Genomic DNA, 26,887 nt, shown 5'->3' with positions numbered 1-26,887 from the left:
TGAATCACGCAGGTGTGGAGAAGGCCATGTGTCTGTTTATCTCACGTACACCCTGGGTGGATGCACATCCGACAGGCCTCTTACACCTGCACTTGGAAATGACTGCACCTGCCCGGCTCCTCACACGTCTGCCCTGACCACAGAGGGAGACCAAGGTGCCCGGGGGCTCCAAGTCGTCATGCTTCACAAATGGACGTGCAGAACGACCTCAGAATGCTCGCTAAGACGCAGATGCAATAAGCACTGCTGCCCAGCTCCCAGGGCCTGCGGACACTCCAGGGCAGCGCCTTGAGCTGCAAGGCTCTGAGAGATCTGTGACCCCCTGCATGCCCTGAGCTTAGGGACAGGTGGGACACGCTGCACCAGGCAACGCAGATGCCGCACTGCACACGTATGACAGGTGAGGAGCGGAAGCCCCGTGTTCCTGCCATCAGGTAGTGCCAGCCACGACATTTTACCCAAACCTTGTTCTGAGAGAAACGATACAAAGCTTACCTTGAGCTGCTATGAATTTATTCTTCTCTTTGTAACCCTAGAAGAAATAAAATCAGATTAGTAGTTTTCCATCATTCTCTTTGCTGCTTGGAAAGCAACATAGTAATCATGAAAAACTTACTAGTGATTTCAGAATTAGTGGGACTTTGGTTCGTCCCTCTGCAATACTTTCCCAGACACACACACACACACACACAAATGGACACGCTTTGAGATATTTTTAACTGGTTAATACATACACATTCTCCTATATTGTGCTTTTACGATAATTTTATGATTTACATTAAATGATTTTTAAGGTTCCAGTAAAGTGGATTCTTAATGCACTGAATATGGTTTTATCACAAGTTTGTTTGTCTCTCCCGTTCAACTTTGTCAGTAATGTAAAGAATGCTGTGACACACATTCTTTCTTGTCCTTATCTGTTTCTTTTTTTTTTAAGACTTTATTTATTTATTTGAGAGAGAATGAGCAGGGGGAGAGAAGAGGGAGAGGGAGAAGCAGACTCCCAGCCGAGCAGGGAGCCCGACACGGGGCTCGATCTCAGGACCTGAGATCATGACCGGAGCCGAAGGTGGATGTTTCACTGACTGAGCCCCCCAGATGGCCCTGCTTATCTGTTTCTTGAAACTGAATATCCAGACGGATGCTAACTTCAAAGGCCTGGGTGATTCCATGCTCTCTGGGCTCTGGCCAAACTGCCCAGGAAGGTTGGGACAATCTACATACCTGGCTCCCCCAGAGAAAAATCATGATTCACATTGAGCCCCTAAATGATCCAGGCATGTGCATCGTGCTGGGCCGGGGGGCAAAAAACAAAACATAACAAAACAAAACAAAAAAACAGACTTACATCTATGTAGGAAGCATTAATGTAGTCTGAACAGGGGGTCCCATCCACTTGGCTCAAAATCACCCTTGAATGATCATCTGTTTAAAAAAGAAACAACAAAACATGCTATTAGGACAAGGCAATCACAGCTGCCATACATTTCTTCCATCTACAGCATTAAATGCCGCAAAGGACACCACCTCTGATTCTATGGTGATCAGAGGGACAGAGGCGGTGCCCTTCTTAAACGTTCGCATGAGACCCTTCGTGCCATGAGGGTGGGAATGCACCTGTTTCGTTGAATATCACGTCTCAGCACTGACGACAGTGCCAGGTCCTCCCCAGGTGCGCAGGTAAGAACTTCAGTGCCCAGGAGCAGGGGCTGCTGGATCTCCCCCTAGAAACAGGCCAGCAGCACCGGCTGGGACCCCACAGTGAGATCACCACATTCTCGGAAACCCCAGTTGGGCCCCAGTGTTAACAACCATAGTCAGGACAACTCTGGGTGGAAGGACTGAAGCCCGCTCTCCCAGGCTTTCCAGGGATGGGACAAGCCGACTCCACAGCCCGATCCTCACCCTCAGGGCGGCTCCAGGGATGGCAGGTGTGCAGGCCTCACAGACCTGGGCCGGGCGCCGTGGGCCACCTGCCTTGTTGTACGACTAGTCTCCAGAGTGGGAGGACTGACCACAGAGAGGTCTGTGTGTGAGTGTGTGAGTGTGGGGTGTGCAGGTGAGTGATGTGTGTATGTGTTTTCTCTGTGTATGGTGTGCATGTGCGTCTGTGGGGTGTGCACGTACACACGCACTGGGGAGGCTGCAGCCGGAGCCCCTTTGTGATTGTGGTGGGTTCTTGCCACTCTTGCCTCCGTGGGCCACTTCCTCCATTTAAAAAAATAAAAATTAAACATTTTATTTTATGACTGTGTTACTAGTGAGTATAAAGCTTAATGTAATCCAGACTGGACTGTGTATATATTTTTTTTCTCATTTCAAAGGGAACTAGATGGTTTCATGGGACTTTAGAAGTGCTGTGGCCGTGGACCTGGGTCTCCATGCTGCTGTACTCGTGCCTCTATTTGTACAGCAGCTTCTCTCGGGGGGTGGGAGCACTGAGGATGCCCAGATGCAGCCCAGGGCCTGGGCCAAGGGGCAAAGCTACTCCTGGGGTTATTCACACTGTGCTGGGCACAGAGCATGGAGTAGAGTGAGCACTTCCCATGTAATAACTGCATTAATTATGGAAAAATTCTGTGTCCCTGTCCTGCTTTATCCCCTCCTCGTCCCCACAGGACTGAAACTGAGAAGAATGTGCTTGTGGCATGGATCTGGGGCCCAGACCCCGGAGCACCGCTGTGGTCCCCAGCCTACCTGCAAGGCGCTGCTGGCTGCAGACGCCCATCACCTGGATATTGTATCGCTGGGCCAGATCTGTCCTGCTCCTGGCAGGACAGGGCCAGCGAGGCTCCCAGGGAGAGTCACGACCCAATCAGGGTGTCGAACCCCAAACTCAGAGCCCGGGTGGACTTCTCCATGAGACCCTCCTTCTCCGTGAGACAGCCCTGCAGCAGAAAATAGCTCTGGCTGCACACACGTAAAGCCAAGTTGAAAATAATTTGGATCAGTTTATGCATCGAGAACAGCTATAGAAAGCAGAAGGCAAAAAATAGCCTTCTGGTTAGATTTAGAACCTTGCAGTTTCTAAGAGCTTCCTGTCTTTTTATTCTGAAAGTCACACTTCGCTTTCAAAACATTATTTCCTGAAATTATCAGCTGTTGCTGTTTTTCCAGAGAGAAGGATGCTGCCTCCCGACCGGCCACCGGGGGCTTTCCATAGGCCTCGTGCACAGAGCAGGTGTCCTGGTCTCTGAACTCGGAGATCCCTGGAGCCCCATCCAGGACTGGGTCTCATAAAGCTGGTAAAGTTTCAGCCGATCCCGGCTTGGGGAGGACGGGGAGCGGCCTGGATGGTGTACAGGGTGGTTGGGAGTTGGCCCTTCTCAACCCCTGCTGACCCTAACCCCACCCCGAGCAAGAGCAGAGTCTCCCAGCCCTGGGCAGGGCGCGACAGAGAGTTGAGACCCCCCACATGACCTCAGTGATACCAGTCCAATGCCGTCCTGGGCCCCCACCCGGCCCCGGGGCATCTCTGGCCAACTCCTCAGTTTAATCGGACATGGCTCTCCTTCGCCCTGTGTCTTGCTGACACCAGATGACTTTCAGCAGGTGATCTCCAGGGCACATCCCAAGGGTCTCAGGCCGCTGTTCCATAGCCCAGTGTCCCGTCATGTGAAACACATCCACACACCCGGGCAGAGTGACCTGGCCCCTGAGCAGCGCTGGTACCCCGCTTCCTCTGGCACAGTGCTCCCGGGCAGGACAGGGCTGGGGCCGGACTCTCACCCAGTGCCGGGGGGTTGGGGGCAGACTGGCCCTGGTGCAAGTTTTTACTGGCAGGAAAGGGCCACTTCCCTCTGTAGCACAAGCTTGAGAACACGTGGAGGTCGGTGACCCTCGGGGGAGGCAGCACCCCACCCTGGGCCACGAGCTTTGCAAAGAGGGGAGAAGGGACAGGTAATTTCCACACCTGGCCGTTACTTCCACTCCCACTGAGGCCTCACCAAACATACTTTTAATTATCAGTGTAAATGTCACCTATTAGGGACACCTGGGTGGCTCAGCGGTTGAGCGCCTGCCTTTGGCTCAGGGCATGATCCTGAAGTCCCAGGATTGAGTCCCACATCGGGCTCCCTGCAAGGAGCCTGCTTCTCCCTCTGCCTATGTCTCTGCCTGCCTCTCTCTCTGTGTCTCTCATAAATAAATAAATAAATAAATAAATAAATAAATAATCTTTTAAAAAATAGAAAATAAAAACCACAGGGGTTTAGTAAGTAAGAGACAAATGGGGATCCGGAACCTGGGAAAGTGCTTGGAGCAAGGAGGTCCTCCACATGTGCATTCAGCAGATCAATACATAAATTACACTAATTAATGAGGCTATTCTTTAAACCAACAATAGATAATAATACTACTAATACTAATAATGCTAATTTTCTGAACGTCCCAATTTTTATTTGACACAAAATATTCCAAAGACCCCAAGCATCCCACCATGGTTCTCCTCTCACTTGAGCTGCTCAAGCCAAGTGGCTTGCCTCTTCCCTTCTCTGATAACCCACACCCCATCCTCCCAAATCTCCCCATTGCGCGGCCAGAATCTAACTTCAGTCCGAGCCCCCTACCCGCCAAGTGGCACGACTACACAGCGTCCTGGCCCATCTCCTTGCTGCTCCCCTGGCTGCCTACACAAATATGTTTTGGCCCAGAGACTACGTGGTTAATGTCTCTTGTTCTAGTTGGATCAGAGCCTCCCAGGGGCCTTTGCACAAAAGACGTGTAAATCCTCTGTAAAGTGCAGAAGTATTATTTGTATCAAGCGCTGGGAGTCCAGAGGCCACACAAATTGGGCAGACTGCAGCTTCTCTAGCCTACAGAAAAGGTGGATTTAACTCTGATCCTAAAATCACAACCAAGAGCCCATGCACGGAGGCCCACGGACGGGCTGGCTTCCTTGCTCCCACAGAGGCTCTCTGGAGCAGGGAAGCCTGGGGTTCAGGGTTTAAAAGCTTCCTGGATGCCATTCTGCTACCCAGGAGGGGTCCAGCTGCATGAAGAGTATGAGACCTTCCTCAGCCAGGGGTTATAAGGGCAGCTTGGAACCTCCAAGGTTGTCCTGGCACCGAGGCAGGCTGTGAAAGCTGCCCCCAGGGCACGGCCCATCCAGCTACACCCCTGGACAGACCTGTCAGCTGCGCTGCCTGGTGGCCTCCCTGCAGTGCACGCCCACGGCCGCTGGTCCCCTTTAGCAGGTGGGGTTTCTGAGCCTTCCCACAAAGCTGTCAAAGCCCGACCCATTCCTTACTCTTTCATTTTTGTCCTTGGTTTGGGGGACCTACTGCTGGTGGCCAAGGACACTGAGTCTGAGTTGGGGAGATGACCAGGCCACCAGCAGCATGAGACTGGGGCTCAGGGCCAGATCCAGCCCGTGTAGGTGACACTCCCGAATCCCCGGGCGGTGCAGGTCTCGACATCAAGCACAGACTCGGTGGCCAGACCCCCAACGACAGCGGCAGCCCGAGCCCCCGTAGGAGACGGGCACCCACACTCCTATGCAATTGGCATGCAGCAGTGCGGCCCAGGGCCCTCATATGCAAGTACTGGAACCATCACACCGCACGGTCCCCGGGAGCTGCGAGGGAATGTCGAGTTTACTCCAAATGCCCCCACTCATGCAAAAAAGGTAAAATCTTACTGGGAAGGATGTTGGGATATCTGTTTTTTTCTCTGTTTTCTTCTTTATTGGCCAGTTCAAAAGTTCCTTGTATGTGTCCGGATGGCAACGACTAGAAAAGAATACACAGTTAGCACTAGACGTGATGCATCCCAACACCGTGTGTACATCAGCTTGCCCTTGAGCGCAGGGATGGAGAAAACTCCGTCTGCACAAACCTCCTGCAGTCCCAGGCCACGGCCCTCTCTGCCCACGGCGGTGGTGCCCGGTGCTGGGCGGACATGCGACAGAGACACAGGCCCCTTCAGGCAGGGCGCTCCAGCCGGCAGGCCAGGTGAGCTGTGGGCATAATGATGAGCTCGCAGCTGGACCCTACACCGCATGAGGGCGGGGGGACCTGCCCAAGCACCATCACCAAATCCCGGGGAGCCACGCGTCCTGGCCCGGAGTAGGCCCTCCACAAATACTACACACTGACCACAGGACAGCTCTGGACCAGGAGAGGACAGAGCAAGGGCACCTGTGCAGACGGGCTAGAAAGGCACCCTGTGACCTTTGGCAGGGGGCTAAGGGATGAGCAGAATGATGCCCTAAGAAGTCAGGTGGGGGCCTCCTGCTGGAGACGCCGAGAGCTCGTGGGCCAGCAGCTGAGGTGCAGCTGGGCCCTTGTGCAAAGTGCGGCTCCCAGTCCCACCCTGGATCAGCATGTTGAACCCAGGCCTCTTTGTCACGGGGATCCTGGGTGCACATGTGGTTTCAGAAGCTCCGCCCTAGTCCCCCCTGTCTCACGTGAGGACACTGAGGTGCCACTAGGATCCTGTAACAGGTGCGTGGCTCCGTGGATGTGAGCCCAGGCTCCCCGACTTTGAGCTCACTACATGGGCCCCCTCCCATCCTGCCAGCTCCAACCTCCTCCTGTCGCGTTTGCTGGCTACTGGCACAGCCCCTGCACCCAGGTGAGCCCCTGGCCGTGCACAGTGGTAAAGAGCCTTTTGACCCCCAAATCATGTCTTTCAACATCAACCTAGATACTGACTGGTCCGGGGATCCTGGAATTCGAGTAGCAAGCATTACTATTTACCAGGCCTCTTTGACAGGCCAGGCACCGTAGGACGAGCTGGGACACCTGCTCCAGCCCTAGAAGACATCCTGAGATGACACGAGCATCACCTGTTTTACAGGTGAGCAAACTGACCCCCCCCCCCCCAAAAAGCTGCCATAGCTTCATCCAGAGCCAGGCGGCTTGCAAGTGGCACACACCGGGGTGGGGCGGCTGTGTGGCCTGGAGCTGGCACTAGGCCACGAGCAGGGTGCTCATGTCTTCAAGTGTAAAGTCCCCGGGAGATGGGGGCAGTTCTCACAGTGCAGCTGAGGCCCTAGGCTCGTTCCCACTGTGAGTCAGAAGGGCTGGACTTGCCATGTACGGGTGCCCAGAGACCCCTCGCCCAGGTCAGAGGACTTCTCCATCACACACTGAACCCCCCCACAGCCAGTGTCATCCTTCTCTTGTTTTGGGGCCACCAAACTGGATGGTCACAAGGCAGAGGCCCCACCAGGGCTGGGGTGGAGGCCAGCCTGCTGGGTGCCTTGAGACCAACACGCTCTCTGCTGAAGTTCCTGGTTCTTTTTTTTTTTTTTTTTTTTTTTTGAAGTTCCTGGTTCTTATCAAAGCTGTCTTGACACGGACTCTCTGGACCTGACCTAGACAGAGAATCTGAGATCGCATTCTACAGGCTTCTCATTTTCTACACCCGAAAGCTTTTTTGACCTCAGCCCTGAAAATAAAAATGAAGTATAACACCGTAACGGTGGATGCACGATGCCAGGTGCTCACCAAAACCCACACAATGTCTGACACAGGAACCCCAGCTCTGGCTTTCAAACAGTGACAAAAGGTCAATATTAGTTATTAATTGGAATGCACGTTAGTGACAGCCACGCGGATAATTGGGGAACCTGTGTGCAGGGAGGGGTAGGGTACGTGGGAACCCTGTACTCCATGCACAGTTTTTCCGTGAGCCTAAAACTGCTTGAAAAATGAAAAGTCTATACAAATAAAAAATTAAGAAGAAAAATAGAAGCCTCCCCCTTCCTCAGAGGGCAGGGTGGCTACAGCGTGGTGGGTGGAGAGGCTGGAGGGGTCTAGGGGTGAGGATGGACCTAGCCCTGGCAGCGGCTTGAGACCCAGAATATGGAGCTGGGATGGTGACACTGGCTCTGCGGGTGGCACAGAGGGTCACTCGGTGTGAGAGGCAAAGTGCCTGCAGATGGCTTCTCAGATGGCACAGGGGATACGGGACAGCCCCCGGGGAGGACTCTGCTGTCACTGGGTCACCCCTGCCGTGCCGGGCGAGAGCCATGCACGTCGTAATTGGTCACAAACACCTTGTGAGTGATCGTCCAATCACATACGTTGGCCGAAGAGGGTTTGCCCATGTGCTTGCTCGCTTGAGGTGAGCTCTCGTGTCAGTGGACACACAGAGTGGAGCCACACGTCATGTCCCTACTGCTTCCTCCCCGCTTTGCAGTGCTGGGCAGGGGGTAGCACAATGAGAAGGACAGAGAGGAGCCAAGTGTGGGCTGTTCCAGCAAGCTCCAGGGGACGGCTCTGGCTTGCATGCTGTGTGGGGACCTCTCCCGGCTGCACCTCCCCTCCGCCTTTCTACAACATGACTGACAGGGCTGGATCCAGGCCCGGGCTTGCAGCCTGGGAAGAGTCTGTCTGGGGAGGTGGGGTGTTCCTGGCCTGAGTGGCACTCACTTCGCTGGGGTTTAACTGGGGGCCTGGAACAGACTTCGCTGGGCTAGGGCTCGATCACTGCGGCGTGGAGACTGGGATTGGATGTTCCCAGGAGTAGTCCTAAAAAGCGCAGCAGCCCAGACACCTCTCGTGCAGACCCTACTCTGAGTCAGGCACGCATCTCTCTCTTGCACACGTTGGGACAATCCTATGGCAGTAGCGTCCTTAGTTTATAGGTGAGTAAACTGAGGCAGGCAGAGGTTAAGTAAATGGCCCAAGCTCTCCAGGCTGGTAAGAGACAAGCCGGGGCAGCCACACAGGAGGGCCAAATCCAGCATTTGTGCCTTGACCACTCCACTGAGCCCAGCACCAAACCCTTTCAATCCATGGAGGCCCTGGATGGGCAATACACACATCTCCAACCCCGTCTGGATGGACTATATGGTGACTCGTCTATTCCTTTCACAGTTTCTGGGACTGGAACTCAGGACAGTGGGTGAGGAGAAGCGGTACAGTAGCCCATCCCAAGTGGGGTCATCTGCATCTGCAGAGCCAGGAGTGGGCCGGTCCTAGCAGGCTCCAGCGCTCTTACAACAACATGAACCTGGTGTAGGACACATCCAGCTCTCACCGGTGAGAGGAGCACACCGGAGTCCAGAGAGTACAAGCAGCTTGTCCCGGGTCCCCGGCGTCAGGACCCGGCCTCCTCCCCTCTGCATGTCTACCCACCCTGCACGGCACAGAGCACTGCAGTGGGCCACTGGGGAGGCGCTCAAGGGCAGGGGCTGGGCAGAGCGGGAAGAGTCAGGCATCCAATTTAAAGTCGTGCCCAAAACCCTCAGAAATCAAGTAGAATAATATTCAAATGCAATATTTCGTTTTTAAAATTTTTTTAAAAAGTCAAGAGCAAAGCAAAAAAAAAAAAAAAAAAAAAGAAAGAAAGAAAGAAAAGAAAAAAATCGATGATGACCAAAGCACAAAAACACAGAACTTCTAAAGAATGATGGGATGGGTTCAAATGCAATGTTTCATTTTTAATTTTTTTTTTAAAGTCAAGAGCAAAGCAGAAAAAAAAATCGATGATGACCAAAACACAGAACTTTTAAAGAACGATGTGATGGGTTCAAACGCAACATTTCATTTTTATTTTTTTTTAAAAGTCAAAAGCAAAGCAAAAAAAAAAAAATCGATGATGACCAAAACACGGAACTTTTAAAGAATGATGTGATGGGTTCAAACACAATGTTTCATTTTTAAATTTTTTTTAAAGAAAAGTCTAAAGCAAAGCAAAAAAAAATCGACGATGACCAAAACACAGAACTTTTAAAGAATGACGTGATGGGTTCAAATGCAACGTTTCATTTTTAAATTTTTTTTTTAAGAAAAGTCAAAAGCAAAGCAAAAAAAAAAAAAAAAAATCGATGATGACCAAAACACAGAACTTTTCAAGAATGACGGGATGGGTTCAAATGCAACGTTTCATTTTTAAATTTTCTTTTAAGAAAAGTCAAAAGCAAAGCAAAAAAAAATCGACAATGACCAAAACACGGAACTTTTAAAGAATGACAGGATGGGTTCAAATGCAACGTTTCATTTTTAATTTTTTTTTTAAAAAGTCTTATGCAAAGCAAAAAAAAAAAAAAAAAGATGATGACCAAAACATGAAACTTTTAAAGAATGACAGGATGGGTGACCGCGCAGTGACAAGCCACGTTGTCAGAGCCTGGGACCACAGGAGAAATCGGTCGGCATGATCTTGTCTTTTTTTACGATTTTGCTATTTCGTTCAGCATGGATTTGTGAGCGTTAATTTTGATAGATCTGCTTGTTGCATTAAGATAGCATTAACCCTGACGAACTGAGGTCTTTGTGCGCCCGGGGCCGCTGCCTCACCTGCGCGACCCTATTTCTGGCCCTGCTCCGCCGGAGTCACCCTCACGGCTGGGACCTGAGCCGGCAGCGAAGCCAGCTGGCTCTGACTCACGGCTCTCCGCCTGGCAAGGTCAGCCCCCCCCCCTCCGGCGTGGAGAAACACAGTGAAGGGGAAATGGGACAAGACAGGAGGAGGAAAAATCACGTTGCTGCAAACTTGGGTGGTTATTCTGAATACGGAGAACTAACTTCTCTTGTGCAGCTGACAGATTGCAAAACAATACTGCTTAGAGCTGTCTTTCGATATGACCTAATTTCTCCAAAATAAAAAGAAAGAAAGGTGGTGGGGGACACATTTGGAAACAATTAAAAGGAAGCAGCCTAAAGGCCGAGGAGGCTGGCGTTAAAAAAATAAACCAAGTACAGTCAACGTGCAGTGTCACCTCCCATGCCAGCCCGCGACGCTTCCTCGTGAAAAGCCCTCCCTCTGCCATGGTGCCACCTGCACGTAAAACTGGACAGCACGTGCTGTTCACGAAGCCGCTGTCTGAGCCTCATGTGGAGCTGGAGGGTCCCCGAGACAGGCCCGTTCCCCGAGCCGCCCCCCAGGGTGGTGGAGGCCGGCTGGCTGGCCCTGGGGACCTGCGTGCCACGGCCGGGGAGTTGCAGGCTGGGCTGGGCCTGGTCAGCTCGCAGCTCCTCTTTCCAGCTCACACTTGGCACATGGCTGTGCATGAAATGAGGAACCTGCATGAGGCAAAACTCAGGCTGAGGTCAGGGATAAGCTCTGAGCAGCTCTCTCTCTCTCTCTCTCTCTCTCTCTCTCTCTCCCTCTGTCTCGCTCTCCCTCTGACATATTCAAGAATCACAGCACGTTGCATGTAAAATGAGCAACACAAGAGGAGGGGTCACGGATGCACGTTGGTATTTCTTGTCGAGGGCCAGGACAATCAGTCTGCAGCATGGGGACTGTCCCGACCACCCAGTTAGCCACCCCAGTTAGCGGCTGCTGTCGCAAAGTTCACCCAGAAGGCGGCAATTCACCCAGAAAGTAGTAGCAGGATGAAGACAAGGAGAAGCTGGGGTGCACATCCAACCATAGGGATCTCGGAGGCAGAGCTAGCGACCCCTCCAGGCAGCCCCCATGGTTGCTTAATTCACGTTCTGAGGATGGCTCGGAAGGGGGACCCTTCCCATGCCAGGGAGGTGCCCAAGCCCTTGGAAGCCTGCTAGAGGGGGGCTGGGGGCACCACGGCTTTGAACGTGGAACTGTCACCCTGCCACCTGCTGGGGCCCTGGTCTTCCACCTTAGCGAGACAGCCGTGTTTCCATCCCACTAGCCCTCAGGACATGGCCCTCACAGTGTCTGTGCTCGAAGGAGCCTTCGGGACCATCACACTCAAGCGTCTCATCTGATGATGGAACAATGAAAGGGGGAAGGGGCACTGCCACACAAGCCAGGTCTCCAGAAACCCGTTCCGGGACAGCGTCACGACCGGTGCAAGAGTTCCCAGTCTCTGGGACGATCTCCCCTGACATCTGTGCCAGTTTTTCCAGCACACCACGAGACAGACGACCCTCCCCACTCACGTTGAACTCCTCCCGAAAGCGCTTGCAGTCATCCGCCGACCGGACGCGGATCTCTTCCTCCAGGTGCGCCACGGGGATGGGAAAGTACTTCTTGGGCCCGGAGGGGGACCTGCTGAGAAGCATCACTCTTTGCTGCTCTGTGGGGTCAAAAGAGACAGGGGTGGGAGGCCACTCAGCCGTACTCCCGGATGACGGACAGTGCTCCTGGAGGAAGGACACGGCTGGAGGGGGGTGCATTCCTCTTGGGTCATGCAGCCAGGGCCAAGCAGGCGCCCTGAGCACCGGAGCACAGAGGTCTGTCCCCCTTAATACAGCCTCGCCCTTTACAGGCAGGGGCGTCCCTCTGGCCGGTGTGGCCTGCTTCCACCAACCGCAGATGTCCCATCTCAGTGCCCCCATTCCAGCCCCTGCTCTTCCCATAAAGGATTTGGGCAGCTTCACACTGCAGTTCAATTTTCCAAATTTGAAACAGGGAGCGTGATTCTATGGTAATAAATACAGAAGGTGGTTTCGGTTCAAGCTGGGAACGGGCCGGGAATCAGCTAGGACGTGAGCCTCCCTCAGCCTCATCATCCTCATGACACACAGCCCCGGTCGCTCAAACCCCATAAGCTCCAGCAGAAATAAGACAAACACCATCCTTGTTCTGCGAGGAGCGGGCAGGGAGGCGTGGGGAGGGGCTGGCTGCAGGGAGGTTCCCGGCACAAATTCCTTCCAGAAACTGAGCCAGAGACAAAAGGAGAAATCCTTGGCATGTGCTTGTCTTCCTGGGAAATGCGCTGATATTCTCGACGGGGTCAGCACAACAACTCTGCTGTCACGCTTGCCAAGGGCCTGTCCCCACCTGCAGCGCTGTTCTGAAGCCCAGCCAGGAACGCCTCCCAGGGCTCATTCCTCCCCGACAAGATGTGTCAGAAGGGGCCTGGCGGGGCCTCTGGGTCTGGCTGGCCACACCTGCCTCCCTCCGTGCAGGGCAGGGAGAGAGGGGGCGGGAGGGTGACACCCGGACACCACGCTGGCACCTAACAAGGTGCGGGGACCACCAGCCGCACCCCCCACCCCTCACCCCCCCACGTCCTGGTCCTCGCTGCTGCTAGTTTTGCAATCTCTGTGTGAAGTCTGAAAGCATGTTTGTTCCCTCAAACCGTGGAACAATTAGGTAGCCAGCGACCAGAGGAAGTCAGCGTCACTGGTGTGAACCAATACTTCTGAAAGCCTCTGCCTCGCACAACCCCACAGCCCGCTCGCTCAGCCACCTGGACGTGTTGAGGGTGAGGGAGGAACAATGCGCCGCGTACGTAGCTTGAACACTTTCCCGACCGAACTCGGGGAGCCGGAAAGAAGGGTCGGGAATGCCCTCCGCCCGCTGCGACCAGCCCCGCCACACACGCTGGCGGCCTAGCTCCCCCTTTGCATCAAGGTCCGCCAACAGTGGGAATTTCAGGGGAGCCCTGGGAGCACTTGCGAGTAGGACCCAGGCTGTGTCATCTCAGAACGGCTCCGAAGGGCTCCCTGAAACCTGTTACATGCTACAACCCCCTAGAAAAGACAGGATGTGAACAGCGTTTCCAACAAAGCCACAAACTGAAGGCCCCAGTGTCTGTTTCACATCAGAGAGAAGTGGAGAAAAGTCCCGAAACCGTAAAACTCTACCGTCCTGAATGCTTAGCATCATCCCCAGCAAAGCGAGACCAAAGTCGCAAAAGAGAAGGACTTTAACATAATTTAAAATAAGAGGCAGACAAGAGCCCCCGACATGGTCAGAAAGGGCCAATCTCCCCCCCTCCAGCCCCTCCAGCCCCCAGCAGCCCCCCAGCACCCCCAGGCTGTGCCCCAGCCCCCAGCAGCCCCTCAGCACCCCAGCACCCCCCAGCCTCCAGCAGGCCCTCAGCACCCCCAGGCTGCCCCCAGCCCCCAGCAGCCCCCCAGCATCCCCAGGCTGTCCCCCAGCCCCCCAACAGCCCCCCAGCACCTCCCCAGCCCCCAGCAGGCCCTCAGCACCCCGAGGCTGCCCCCAGCCCCCAGCAGCCCCCCAGCACCCCCAGACTGTCCCCTAGCCCCCCAATAGCCCCCCAGCACCCCCAGCCCCCCCAGCCCCCAGCAGGCCCTCAGCACCCCCAGGCTGCCCCCAGCTCCCGGCAGCCCCCCAGCACCCCCAGGCTGTCCCCCAGCTCCCAGCAGCACCCCCAGGCTGTCCCCCAGCCTCCAGCAGCCCCCCAGTACCCCCAGGCTGTCCCCCAGCCCCCAGCATCCCCAGGCTGCCCCCCAGCCCCCAGCAGCCCCCAGCACTCCCAGGCAGTCCCTTAGTCCCCAGAAGCCCCCCAGCACCTCCAGGCTGTCCCCCAGCCCCCAGCAGCCCCCCAGCACCCCCAGGCTGTCTCCCAGCCCCCAGTAGGCCCTTAGCATCCCCAGGCTGTCCCCCAGCCCCCAGCAGCCCCCCAGTACCCCCAGACTGTCCCCCAGCAGCCCCCCAGCACCCCCAGGCAGTCCCTTAGCCCCCAGAAGCCCCCCAGCACCTCCAGGCTGTCCCCAGCCCCCAGCAGCCCCCCAGCACCCGCCCCTTCCCGGGTACCTTGCTCTTCCAGGATTCCGTTAGGCATCTTCTTGTCATTGGCGCTGACCACGGCTTTCCTCTGCTTCCTGAACCTTGGAGGGACAGACCGGTTAGCGGGGGGCGCAGGGACACCCCCGGGAGCGCGGCCCCGGCGCGGCGATACCCACCAGGTGAGCCTGGAGAAGCTCTTCCTGCTGCTCATGGCTGGGCCCTCCTCGCGGGTGCCCGGCGCCTCCGGTCCCCAGCCCCACCGCCCTCCGCCTGGGCCCACACCCGCAGCGCAGCCTCGAGGAGCTCATTTCCTCTTTGAGGCTGGTCGGGGCACGTCCGCCTGCGCCCCGGGGACACTCCTACCTGAAGAAGTAGGCGGCGAGAAGCAGAAGGAGGACGCAGAGCAGCAGAGGCAACAGCAGCCAGGCCAGCTGGGGCTGGGGCGCGCCGGGGTCCGGAGGGCCTGCGGGCAGAAGGGGTCCCCAGTGCCACAGAGGACCCGAGGCAAGGACTCAGAGGATGGGCAGGGAAAGATCCCTGGTGCCAGACTCACTCTACAGTTTGCAAATGAGTTGCCCCTCCATCCCATCAGGACGTCCTCCCTTAGAGCGGAACCGCCTTCCTCGGCGCCTCACTTTACAGTCTGCAAACCAGCCCCCCGTCCAGGTCCACCGTGCTCACCCCATAAGAGATGAGTAGCCTTGACACAGGGCAGGGAGCCTGAGCTGAGGAGGGACAGTGGAGGCACAACGGGAGCCCCTGACCCTCATGTCACCTGTCGTCCCGGGGTCCTGGGGCGCCTGCCTCTCCCCATCCTGGGGAGGTGGATGAGGGTAGAGGGTTAGCTATTCTGTGTGAGGACAGCGTGGAGAGCATCCGGGGCCTCGGGTAGGACTCAGGGCACGGGGGTGCAGCCTGGCCGTTGGGCCAGGTGGAGGTCCTTGGCCGTGCCATGATCAGGTCTTCTGGGACCTTCGAGCCCCCAATCCTACTGGTCCAGGTTGACCTTCCTCATTCAGAAGGTCCCATATCCTTGGACCAAGAGCAGCTGCTGCCCTGTGGCTGCCCAAGACCTGGCCCATAAGCCCAGATGCCGAGGGGCTCTGGTGGCCTGGCCGCGCCCCCCCCCCGATGTTCTAACTTAGTCCCTGCCTCCCCAGCCTGCCATGCTGCCCTCTCCTCACCAAAATGTCCTTGTCCCCAGGGAGCATGGCAAATGCCACATCCTCCAGGAAGCCCACTTGGCTCCCCTCTTGTGGATCCCAGAGGGTCCCTGTGTGCCCCGAAGCACAGACTCCACTCTCCTGGAGTGAACAGGCTCTGGGGGTGACCGTCTTCAGTCGGATTCAGTGGAAGCCCCTCAAAGGCAACAACAGGATTTCCATAGCTTTGAGTTCACAGGAGCACCAAGCAGGGACTTGAGCCCAGCGGGGACACAGCAGTCCTGCAGCTTCCCGCCCCCGGCACTGCCCCCCGCCCTGAGTATTCTAAAGATCTTTATCTGCATCTCATGTCCCAGGTTGTAAGCACCCTCCCCCTCCAGGGCCTCATGCCGACTCCGGCACCCTGTACGTGGGTGTATGCACGTAGTTCTAATAAATGACAACATTTTACTGACTCGAGTGACCCCTTGATGTAGAAGGGCACGGAGCGATGGCTGGTCTGTGATGAGAAGGTGGCCGTGGCCACCATCAGCCTGGACAACCAACAAGACACCCTCATTCCAGGCTAGGCCAATGCCTCTCCCACCTGGCTAGGGACCTCCCAAGCTGAGCCATACGACAAAGCCAGGGTGACAGCAGGCTGAACCACTCCGGGCGGGTGCCTCAGGCCGTCTCCCCTGGCCCCACCTGCTGCAGAGCTGCCCTGGGGAGCTGACCTGGCCTGAGGCTTCCACACTTGCCCATCCAGGGGGTACCCTCCCTGCACTACCAGGGTGTTGGAGCAAACTCAAGCCCAGGCTAATGGGGGAGATGCCTGACACCCAAGGGGCAGAGCTGGGCCCAGCCTCTGAGGGCCGGGTGCCCCACACCCAGACTGGGCTCCATCGCCACCCTGCCAGGTGCAACTACAGAGCACAGGCGTGTGCCCCTGTATCCCTACTTCTGCATTTGCACAGAGGTCGGGCTGCCCCAGCTCAGCGACTATCTTGGCAGTGACTTGACTGCCTAGCTTGTGGGTCCCTTGTGGGTCCAAGGGCTGGGTGGACCTGGCAGAGGGAGGGCCGTGGGCCTGACCTGGAGCTTTGTAGGGCACCCAGACCCCAGACAGCCCGTCCCTGGGGGTGTTGTCAGGAGGCTCCAGGGCCCAGCCTCCTGGCAGTAAAGACTACAGTTACAGAAGTGGGTGTCTCCTCGAGGACCGAGGCAGAATGACCGATGGCCTCAGAGTGTGTGTGTGTGGGGAAGGGGCTGTACTCAGGGGCAGAAAGTGCAGATCGCAGGGACAATGCCAGCCACTGCCTCTGTCTGGAGAGCAGAGATGGGCTAGGAGCACTCAGGAATCCACAGGCCTGGCGGGGGTTGGAGAGCTGGGGCATCCGTGCCCTGCCTGCATGTGGGGGAGGCCCCAGTGGGGTCCAGAGGAAGGTGGGCCCCCTCCCCACTGTCCAGTCCTTCTAGCGTGCCAAAAGAAGAAATTCATATTTTCACCCGAAAATCACCTGATTTTTAAATACAGATAAGTAATTCAACCTAAGTGCAAATTTAAAAAACACAGTGAGGGATCCCTGGGTGGCTCAGCAGTTGAGCGCCTGCCTTCGGCTCAGAGCGTGATCCTGGAGTCCCAGGATCGAGTCCCACGTCGGGCTTCCCGCATGGAGCCTGCTTCTCCCTCTGCCTGTGTGTGTCTGTCTCGCTCTCTCTCTATGTCTCTCATGAATTAATAAATAAAATCTTTAAACAAATAAAATAAAAAACAAAATGATCCAGGAAAGGCCTCTGCAGGCTGTGTCCCCCGAGGGGGCCAAGCGAAAGGTGGAAAAAAACAAAAAACAGGTGACATAGGCCATCAGGGCAGCTCTGTGGCTCGTCTTTCTCGTTCGGCCTGTGTCTTGGAAGGCTCCCGCGCGGGCACACATGAGCCTCTCCATTTCGCTGAGCTGCTGCTTGCACTTCCACTTTGTGAATAACCCAAAATTTCCATGGACATTTAGGTTGTTTCCAACTTTTGGGCTGTTACCTACAATTTTACACCTGGTATCTTTTATCTCTGTGTACCTTGAAAGTGCGTCCGTAGGGCACTCCGAGAACGGGACCCTGTGCATCGGTGTGCACACACCCTAAATGGTAACAGAGACTGCCACGTGGCTACCGGCAAACTTTCCAGCTTCCACGCTCACCCAGACTAGGGTTTGGAGCCAATGTCTCCTGCCTATTAGCCACCCTTTTAATTTTCGTCAATCGGAAAAGGAAAATAAAACCACTTTAATTTGCACTTCCCGGGCAGTCCCGGTGGCGCAGCGGTTTGGTGCCGCCTGCAGCCCGGGGTGTGATCCTGGAGACCCAGGATCGGGTCCCACGTCGGGCTCCCTGCATGGAGCCTGCTTCTCCCTCTGCCTGGGTCTCTGCCTCTCTCTCTCTCTCTCTCTGTGTCTATGAATAAATAAATAAAATTAAAAAAAATAATTTGCACTTCCCTAATTTCTATAGAGTTAAGCATCATCAGATGATTAATAAAACATCATCAATTCGGTATTTGCACTGGGCTTGGTCATATCCTCCACGTTTTCCTGCTTATTCGTTTTTAGGAATCCTTCCTGTAATACGGACTGTCACATCTGGCTACGCTGTTTGGGAATATTCACCTTCAGCTCCTGCATAAAGAAATGTCTCTTGCTGAGAACAAACAAAATGGTAATTTTTGGCTATTCCGTGCACCGTGCCAATGTGCCGTGATCATCTGGAATGATCCGTCTTTCAGGGAGCAGAGTCCCAGAATCCCCCCCTGGAATTCTAGGTCCATGGAGCCTGTCCACGTGGTATCACTGAGATCTTGAAGCGGAGCCAGTGTCGACTTCCCTCCTGGTGTGTGACCAGCGACCGATGCCAAGACCGTGAAGGCCGCAGCAGAAGCTGCAAGGAGCTGTGAGCGTCACATCCGTTCCGGCGGGCACGAGGTCACACGACAGTCCCTCCTCACGAGGGAACACCTGACACCCACAGCCACCTTGTCAGCTAATCATCTTATGTTCAAGTGAACCGACGAGGCCCGGGAGGGCGCTGAGTCACCCTGCCGGTGCCCTGGGTGCCGTCTGCAGGAGCGGCCACGCAGCTCCACCGTCGCTTCTCCGGCACATGTGTTGTTGTTACTACGCGCTTCTGCGGCTGCCGGGCCTCGGGCAGCCAGCTCCTCCCCGCCGGGCACAGGGACACACGGTCCTCGGGGCAGGTCCGGAGGGTCCCAGGCTGTGCAGTCCCGCCAGTGGCCTCGCATCCCGACGCCTGCTGGAAATGAGGCAACACAACAAACGGCAGTTTCCGGGTGCTGGGGGCTTCTGTCTCCTTTTTTTGAGGTTTTGGACTCCTCTGGCTTTCAGCACGAGGCCAGTGCCTCTCCTTGCTGGCGGCTGGCATCCACGGATGCCACTTAAGATGAGTTTGCACGACCTTTGTCGGGGGTTCGGAGATCACGTAAAGCTCTTGAGCTGGATGGGGGCTGAACCCCTGACCCCCGCCGGAACAGTGCCACCTCCAATCACCTCACCCAAGCTGCTTCTTCCAGAGGGAAATTGATAGTTTTTGCTCTCCCAAGGCCTTGTGATGAGCAAGCGCGATGCTTAATTTGTGTGTGTATGTGTGTGGGCCGCGAGCTGCCAGATGTTTGGTCAGACATCGTTCTGGGTGTTTCCAGGGGGTGCTTTCTGGGTGAGATTGAGCATTCAAACTGGGGGTCTCAGAAAAGAAGATTACACTCGTCTCCCTCCCCTCACTGTGGGTGAGCCTCGTCCAATCAGTTGAAGGCCTGCACAGAACAAAAGGGCTGAGCCTTCTGTGAGTAACAGGGAAGTCTTCCCGCCTGATTGTCTTCCAACTGGGACATCACTCTTCCGGGTTCTGTAGCCGCCTGCCAGCCTTCAAACTCAAACTGGGACACTGGCTCTGCATATTCTGGACCGGACAACCTCCACAATCGTGTGACCCAATTCCGTGTCATAAATATAAATATAGATACGAGTATAGATGTGAATGAAAATATAAATACATAACGGATCCCGTTTCTTCGGAGAACACGAACCAATTCGCCAAGGGATACCCTATCAGAGAAGTCCCTGAGTTGTATGCCTGGGAGTCTCGGAGGGACGGAGAGCGAAGGGGATGGGGCAGGCCTGTGGGCACTGGCACGAGGCCCCGATGCACGCTCCGCGGGGAATGGGGGGGACCAGGCCTGCTGGTTATAGGCTCTTGCCGCCCTGGCCATGGACAGAGCTGGCTGCCACAGGCGGGCCTCCAGGCTGCCAGGGAGGTGTGGGGTTGCCCAGGGAATCCGCCTCCAGTCCTTGGGGACCCTGAAGTCACCAGTCAGGCTTCTGTCTGTGTTGGGCTCACATCCAAGAAGGAGACATCAAGGGACCCTGAAGAGCCAACTTTCTGGGCAGTCAGAGACGGGCTGGGGGCCGGGCCTCCTCTGACGCCTTCTCCTGCCAACTACAGCAGCGGCCCACGTGGACCAGCTCCCGCACCCAGCTCGGCTGCCTCTTTCGTCCTCACAGCACTGCCGAGCAGTGGGCACTATCATTACCTCCGTCTCACACATGGGGATACTGAGGCACAAAGAGACTTTTTTTTAGGAACGTGCTCCAGGTCACTCAGCGGCCAGTAAGCGCAGCGCTGGGACTGCACACACACGGGCTGCGTGACGCCAGAGCATCCGCTCCTGCTGCTCCTTCTCCCCCTCCCTCCTCCTCTTCCTTTCAGTTTGCACGGCCTTTATTGCATTTCATTGATGTAAAATTTACATACTACAAACTCACCCGTTCGAAGCATATGATTCAACGATTTTTAGCTAATTTGCACAGTTGTGCCACCACCACCACCACAGCGTCTCAGGACATTCCCATCCACCTGGCGCCCATCTGCGGTCACTCTGTGTTGGCCACCCCCGTCCCCCCGCCTCCCTGCCCGCCCAAGCGCTCGTGTCCTTCCTCTTCCATCACCTGGTCTATTCTGGGCATTTCCCCTCAACGGAGCCACATACCACGTGTCTCGTGTCTGGCTTCTTCCACTTAGCGTGTTTCTGGGGTTCACCCACGTTGTCACAGGTGCCCATTCACTCTTCCTTATCCCTAACTTTCAAAATATGGAAAAGGGGATGGCTGGGGGGCTCAGTGGTTGAGCACCTGCCTTCAGCTCAGGTTGGGATCCTGGGGTCCTGGGATCGAGTCCCACCCCACATCAGGCTCTCTGCAGGGAGCCTGCTTCTCCCTCTGCCTGTGTCTCTGCCCCTCTCTCTGTGTCTGTCATGAGTAAATAAATAAAATCTTTAAAAAATACATGGAAAAGGCAGGAGAAGAGAGCAAGGAGCCCCCCATACCTGCCACCCATCCTTCTGATCAGGACAAGGAGCCGTGTTGGGTCTATGGCCCGCCCACCGCCCGCTCCCCACTCACTTATTCTCAAGTCATCCCTAGGCCTCGTGTGGTCTCACTCATAAGGACTTCAAAATGCACCTCTAAAAAGCAAGGACTCTTCTTTTAAAATTATAAATCTGACCACGACCCTAATATCTAAGAATATTAATACTCATTTCTTGATCGTGCCAACTGTGTATCAATATCCCCTATGGACTCAGCAGTGCTCCTCCAGGGTGGTCTGAATCGGCCTCCCATGGGGGGCCTGCGGGGTGGGGGGGCCATGAACCCCTGCTCTCCTGCCTCCCACCGAAGCGGACACCGGCTCTCAGCGCAGGGCTGCCTTTACTGCCCTCCGAACCCTAAGCTTTGTCCTGGTCAAACTGCCAACAGCTGGCTTGTGGGGCAGGCGTCACCTGTGAGCTGCTGTGCTCGGCCGCTAGGGGAGTCAGCCTCACTGTGCACCCCCCCTCCCCCGCCAGCCTCGTCATCCCAGCCCAGACAGCCTCCTGGGAGGGGCAGGTGGCCGGGTCCTCACCTGAGGTCGTAGAGGTCCAGTTGCTGTAGGCCGGGGTGGTCTCGTTGCCCTTGAGCGCCCTGGCGAGCGGCAAGCTAACACCCGCCAGCAGGAGCGGACAGATGGGCTCCATGGCGAACCTGCAAGAAGCGGGGACAGGCTCAGAGGACTCCCCACTGCGCACCCTCCACAGAGAAGGGCAACAGGTGGGGAACCGGGCGGGCAGGTGCCGGTGGGCCTCCTTCCGAGTGTTGCCTTGTGGATCTGGGCTAGGGAGCCGGGCCTGTGGGCCACCGAGCCGGGTGAGCAACCCCCTCAACTATTCCCAGGTTGTAAAAGCTCGTGCCACTGGGGTGCACTTCCTTTCTTGTTTGCTTGCCTCGTTTTGCAGGGAGAGGGGAGGTGGGCAGGGATGTGCAGGTGTCGGGGAGGGTGAAGTCTGAAAATACCAGGAGATGGAAGATTCTGGGAGGCAGCTCTGCAGAGCCTCAGTGAGGCCCTTCGCACGGCTTCTAGATCGCCACACGGTAGTGATTTGGTCCACATTTTGGGTACATTCTACAGGGTCTGGAGTGCCATGCCACACGGTGTACACACAGGTGCAGCATTTCTATTCTGCCTGGTGACACCCAGAGAAGCGCAGCCCCCTTGGGAAGAAGCGCAGGCCCATGTGGTCACAGGGTGGGGGGCCAGGGAGCGGGAGTCCGGTCCATCTGCATGGGGCCCGCCTCCCCTGTCCCCCTGGCCACAACCACAACCCGCACCATGGCCCTTACCCTGAGTGCAGGTCTTCACTGCCTCCCACCCGAGCTACAGGAGCAGGTCCCTGTGTGTCCAGCCCCGGGCCCTCTGCCTTTCCCACACTCTGGAGCCTGATGGACCTTTCAAAGGTCAGCCCGGTCCTCCCAGGCCTGAGACGTTAACAGTGAGAACGGGCACGGGCAGGCCGGCCCAGGACCGAGTGTTCCTCGGAGCCACCCACTCTGCCTGTTGCTCTCTCGAACTTCCTGTATGGCTCCAGGGTGGGGGTGGGGGGTCACCTTGCCTCCTGTCTGAGCTCTCAGGTGAGGCAGAGGGAAGCCCCCACCTCCTCCAGGAGGGACCACCATCAGCACGTTTCTAACAGAGCCACGTGGACACTGTCAGAGCAAGACGGAGGAAGTCTTTATTGGGTGGGTGGGTGGGTGGGTGGGTGAATGCACCGAGCAAAACCAGATTGCAGTGTGGTTCAACATAGGAAAAGGCTCTTTCACCCAGACCTGCAAGGACCACCTCAGATCCCCACTCAGCGCACCGTTTTGCCAAAATAACCTTAGACCCTCAGAAAACGTGGCATTGATCTCTGGGTGGTGTAGAAGAGGACTGGCCACAGGAGAAGGTGGGTGGCTGCAGAGCCGAGGGAGATGTGGTGGTGAGGATACGCGCGGTTGAGCTGTGGGCTCCCTCCCTCCTGCATTTCCCACTCCGTGGTCAGCCGGGGTGCCTGTCCGCTCAGACAGCACTTTCCTGCAAAAAGCCTCACTGAGGCGTATGAATGCACCGAGGCCCAGAAACACTGGTCGCTTGTAATTAGAGAAGACATCTGAACTGGCACCAAAAAAAAAAAAAAGAATCTTCATGTTCCAGCAACCACCGCTGCTGAAACGGAGCCATCCTGAGCCTACAGCTATCCCAGGACGACTGCGATAGCCACAATCAAGGCTTTCACCTCTTTCCCTCGTGTTCATGTCCCAAGTACATTTTAGACTCTCAAAGTGAGCCACACGCACACACACAGCAGCTCGTGTCCCGTGAGCATCTGCCACGGCCAGGCCTTCCTGTGGGCATCGCCCTCACACCAACCCTCCAGGACTGAGAAGCTGAGCCCCACGAGGGAGAGGAACTGGCTCAAAGTCCAGTCAGAGGGGATGGAAGAGGCATAATTTGAACCCAGGACCGACGGAGCCGGAAGCCCTCCAGCCTGGAAGGGCAGCTCTGCACCGGCTGCATTAAGCAGAATGTGTTCTTTTTTTTTTTTTTAAGATTTATTTATTTATTCATGATAGACATAGAGAGAAAGAAAGAGGCAGAGACACAGGCAGAGGGAGAAGCAGGCTCCATGCCCGGAGCCCGACGCGGGACTCAATCCTGGGACTCCAGGATCGCGCCCTGGGCCGAAGGCAGGCGCTAAGCCGCTGAGCCACCCAGGGATCCCCCAGAATGTGTTCTTGAACAGAGCTTTGACATAGTTGAATAAACTGCAGAGTAATCGATTAGGAGGTATTAATTGGTTTATTAGAACTCAGAGATGCGGGCCTCCTAGTTGAAGCATTAACTCATTTTCCTTGTTACATGCATTACCTCAAAACGCTCCTCTCCAAATGCTCAATGGTCTAAGAGAAAGCTGACACTTCCGAGCCAGACCAAAGCCATCTCTTCACAGGGCAGACACCTTGGGGTCGGTCGCGTCCCCGGAGCGGCAGGTGATTTGCCCGCTACGGCCAGCAGAGGGCACTGAACTTTGCAGACTTCAAACCCCCTTGATTGCGGCATTTTTATTTTCCAGGCCGATGACAACGTCCCTGGCTCTTCACCCTCAAAGGGTTGGTGCAAGCCACCAGTGAGCACGGACACGAATCCGTGCAAAACTAATCCTTGACATCCCCATTAAATCCACCGTGAATGTGAAGGGTTTGTACCGAACCTATTAAATGTTAAGTACTGTGGGCAGAAAACATGTTGGATGTCAGGACTGAGATTATCAAAATCGTCTCCAACAAAGCAGCCTTTGTTTTTACTCCTGTCCAAAGTCAACCAGCTATCTGTCGCTTAGAATGGCCTTTTTCCTCCATTTGATGCCTTTTTAGGACTCTTTGTCGGGCACCTGGTCTGGAGCGGGCAGGTTGCCGGGCCCTGGAGCTGCAGAGACAAACATGATCCTGCCCTAACGCAGCTGCATGGAGCTGGGAAGACGGCGCAACACAGCTCCCCCGGGACCCCAGCGTTCCAGAGACGTGTGGCCACGGTGCCCAGGAAGGAAGTGATGAAGCGATGACTCGACCCACCCAGGACCGCGTCTAGAAGGCCCTTGAATGTCATGTTCAAAAGTTTAGTTTGGTGCTACAGGCTCCATTCCCATCAGAACCCACCTTACTAGGACCACTCGAGGGCATGATAAAAAGATGCCGACTCCTGGGCTGGACACCAGATGCATGACATCCAAACACAGGGGGAGCGACCGGTTTTCTAGGGACCGCAGTTGACAACCGTGGCTGTGAGCAACAAGCTGCCACAGAAGTTTCCAGAGGGAGCCCTGGAAGCCGGTCAGGAGCCACAAGAGACGGAGCATCAGCCTCTGCTGCCCCAGAGTGGTTGGGGGTATGGGCATCCCCGGGCTGCTCGCTGGGGACGCAGCGTCTCAGGTACCACAGGATGGCCCACATTTTCACAAGATCCCTGGGGGCTTCCCACGCACATAAAATGTGACCCACACAGGCCCACACAGCCCAGTAAGGGGGTGTGGACTAAGCCAGGATAACGGGAATGGCAAAGGAGGGAGGGACTTGAAAGGGGTCCCAAAGGCGGAACCGGTGCGAGTGGTCGTCAGCCGGATGCGGTGATGAGGAGCGTTTCAGAGGTACTGGGATTCTCATCTTGGGGGATGGAACGGGACGGGGCGTCATTCACTAGCTGACATTGGGAGAACAGGGGGTCCCCAATCTGAGGATAAAGATGACTTGGGCTTGGAATATAAAACAATAGTACAGGCTCCCATTTATCGAGCTCCTATGAAGTGTGATAAGCCATCGAGGCTCTGAGGCAAGCGACCTCACCATCCCTCCCAGCAATCCTATGAGAAAGGTCTCCTGCTGTCCTCGGAGATGGCCCGTTGAATCTCAGGGTTCTGGAACGTTCTAGTGGGGACTGTCAACAGGAATTGTGTTCAGGGCCTGGGGCTTGGCTGGACGGCAGTGGGAGCGGGAGGGTCAGCGTGTGGGTGAGTTGACTTTGAGGATGTGTAGAGGGGCAGAGGCGAGGTTGTGGCACCAAGCTGAGGGTCGCTACTACACTTAGGGACAGGGGAAGAGGAGCTGGGCTGGGAGTCTGGAAAATGGTAGCCAGGGGGACAGGTGGAGGACAGGAGGCGGGTGGAGGTGGAGACCCCACGGCAGGGCAGGGAGTGTCCTGACCCCAGTCCACTTCCCCCAGCCCTTGCCCACATGCTTCCCCTTACTGGGTGACCCCACCTCTCCCCTGTGCCTTGACCCCACCAGCTTCTGAGGTCCAGCAAGCCTGAGGGATATACCACCTGCGTCTGTTCACAGTCATCGGGGTGTTGGGTCTCCCAACAGGACCTTGAGCCTCCGGAGGACAGGGGACGTCTCCTGTCCCACCCAGGCAGGCCTCACCAGCTGACTGGGAACTCCGGGGTTTTTGAGGGTGTGGAGTCGTCCCGAGCCAGTGGCTTTGAGGCTGACCCCTCGTGTCCCGAGGGATGGAAAGGTGCCCTGGGTGTCCCTGAGCAGACTGAGCCACGCTGCCTCTGCAGCTCAGACCCATCCCCCGTGGTTGAAACGCCTGGTTCTTCTGCTCTCAATTGCAAGACGGACTCAGCTCCGCCACAGAGGAGCAGAGCTAAAGATTTGCTCCAGCTTTGAAGCTGCTACAGTTAAAGAAAGAGCCCCTGGGAGGGGCCACGTGCAATTTCTCATCCCTCTCAAGGCCTCTTGAAGGCAAAAGAGAGGCTGAAACAGTTAAAGTCCTGTGCGTTCCTACAGTATTTCATTATCGGTCAGCATTTGGTTTTATTAAAATGGAAACCCACTAAGCAGTTCTTTTCGAAAACTATTTTTAAAAATTAAAAAAAAAAATCTCCCTAGGAAACAAAACTACCAGGGCACATTATTTTTTTTAATAAAGAAACTCTTTTTATATTGATTACATAGGAATAAAACGAGGACATGGACAGAATGCCTATTCTCGGTATATATTCACCCACTTGGATTAATTTCTTAGCCTTGCCTGTTCCTAACACGTTTCACTTTTAATATATTTTTCAATATCCTTAATATTCAAAAATTTCCACAAAATTGACTTCAGTGTTTTTCAAATGAGCATCTTGTGAGCTCTCATCATTTATTTCATTTGCTTTATTCCTTCCTTGCTTTTACAGCAAAGGATTTTAACGTCTTCCTGTTCACAGCCTATGTTTTCAACAGTCATAGGTCTCTATGAGTTTAAAGCCCTGAGAGTTTTTTGTTCCTTTTGTGTGTGTGTGTGTTTTCTGCTCTGTTTGTTGACTACTTTTACTAAATATTTCCAACTAATTTAGAACAAAATGCAACCAACGCGTAGGGCCCCGTTTATAGAAAAGCTCACTGTCTTTGTAGGACCCTTAGGTTGACTTCCAGAGCAATTTTTTGAAGGCCCAGACGTTTCTGAGATCTGAACGAGCAGGG

At 55.4% G+C, this 26,887-nt stretch overlaps 1 protein-coding gene across 16 annotated transcripts in view; it reads right to left on the bottom strand.

The window, feature by feature from the left end:
- Positions 1 to 26,887, bottom strand: part of PTPRE (protein tyrosine phosphatase receptor type E) — a 155,911-nt gene that overhangs the window by 24,027 nt on the left and 104,997 nt on the right. For 14 of the 16 annotated variants that reach the window (XM_072740414.1, XM_072740415.1, XM_072740402.1 and 11 more), the window contains 7 exons: positions 21,471 to 21,589; positions 14,728 to 14,827; positions 14,392 to 14,465; positions 11,820 to 11,956; positions 5,639 to 5,729; positions 1,349 to 1,425; positions 496 to 532 (listed from right to left, as the gene is read on the bottom strand). In XM_072740414.1, coding sequence (XP_072596515.1) covers positions 496 to 532; positions 1,349 to 1,425; positions 5,639 to 5,729; positions 11,820 to 11,956; positions 14,392 to 14,465; positions 14,728 to 14,827; positions 21,471 to 21,582 — 628 coding nt within the window. In that variant the 5' untranslated portion in view covers positions 21,583 to 21,589. Of the gene's footprint in view, positions 1 to 495; positions 533 to 1,348; positions 1,426 to 5,638; positions 5,730 to 11,819; positions 11,957 to 14,391; positions 14,466 to 14,540; positions 14,657 to 14,727; positions 14,828 to 21,470; positions 21,590 to 26,887 lie in introns of those variants that run through there. The other 2 variants (XM_072740412.1, XM_072740413.1) reach the window with 1 other exon arrangement.

Source organism: Vulpes vulpes, chromosome 15 (assembly GCF_048418805.1).
Source record: "Vulpes vulpes isolate BD-2025 chromosome 15, VulVul3, whole genome shotgun sequence".
NCBI lineage: Eukaryota > Metazoa > Chordata > Mammalia > Carnivora > Canidae > Vulpes > Vulpes vulpes.
The sequence above is the reverse complement of the archived record's forward strand: the minus strand, read 5'-3'. Positions and strand labels throughout refer to the sequence as shown.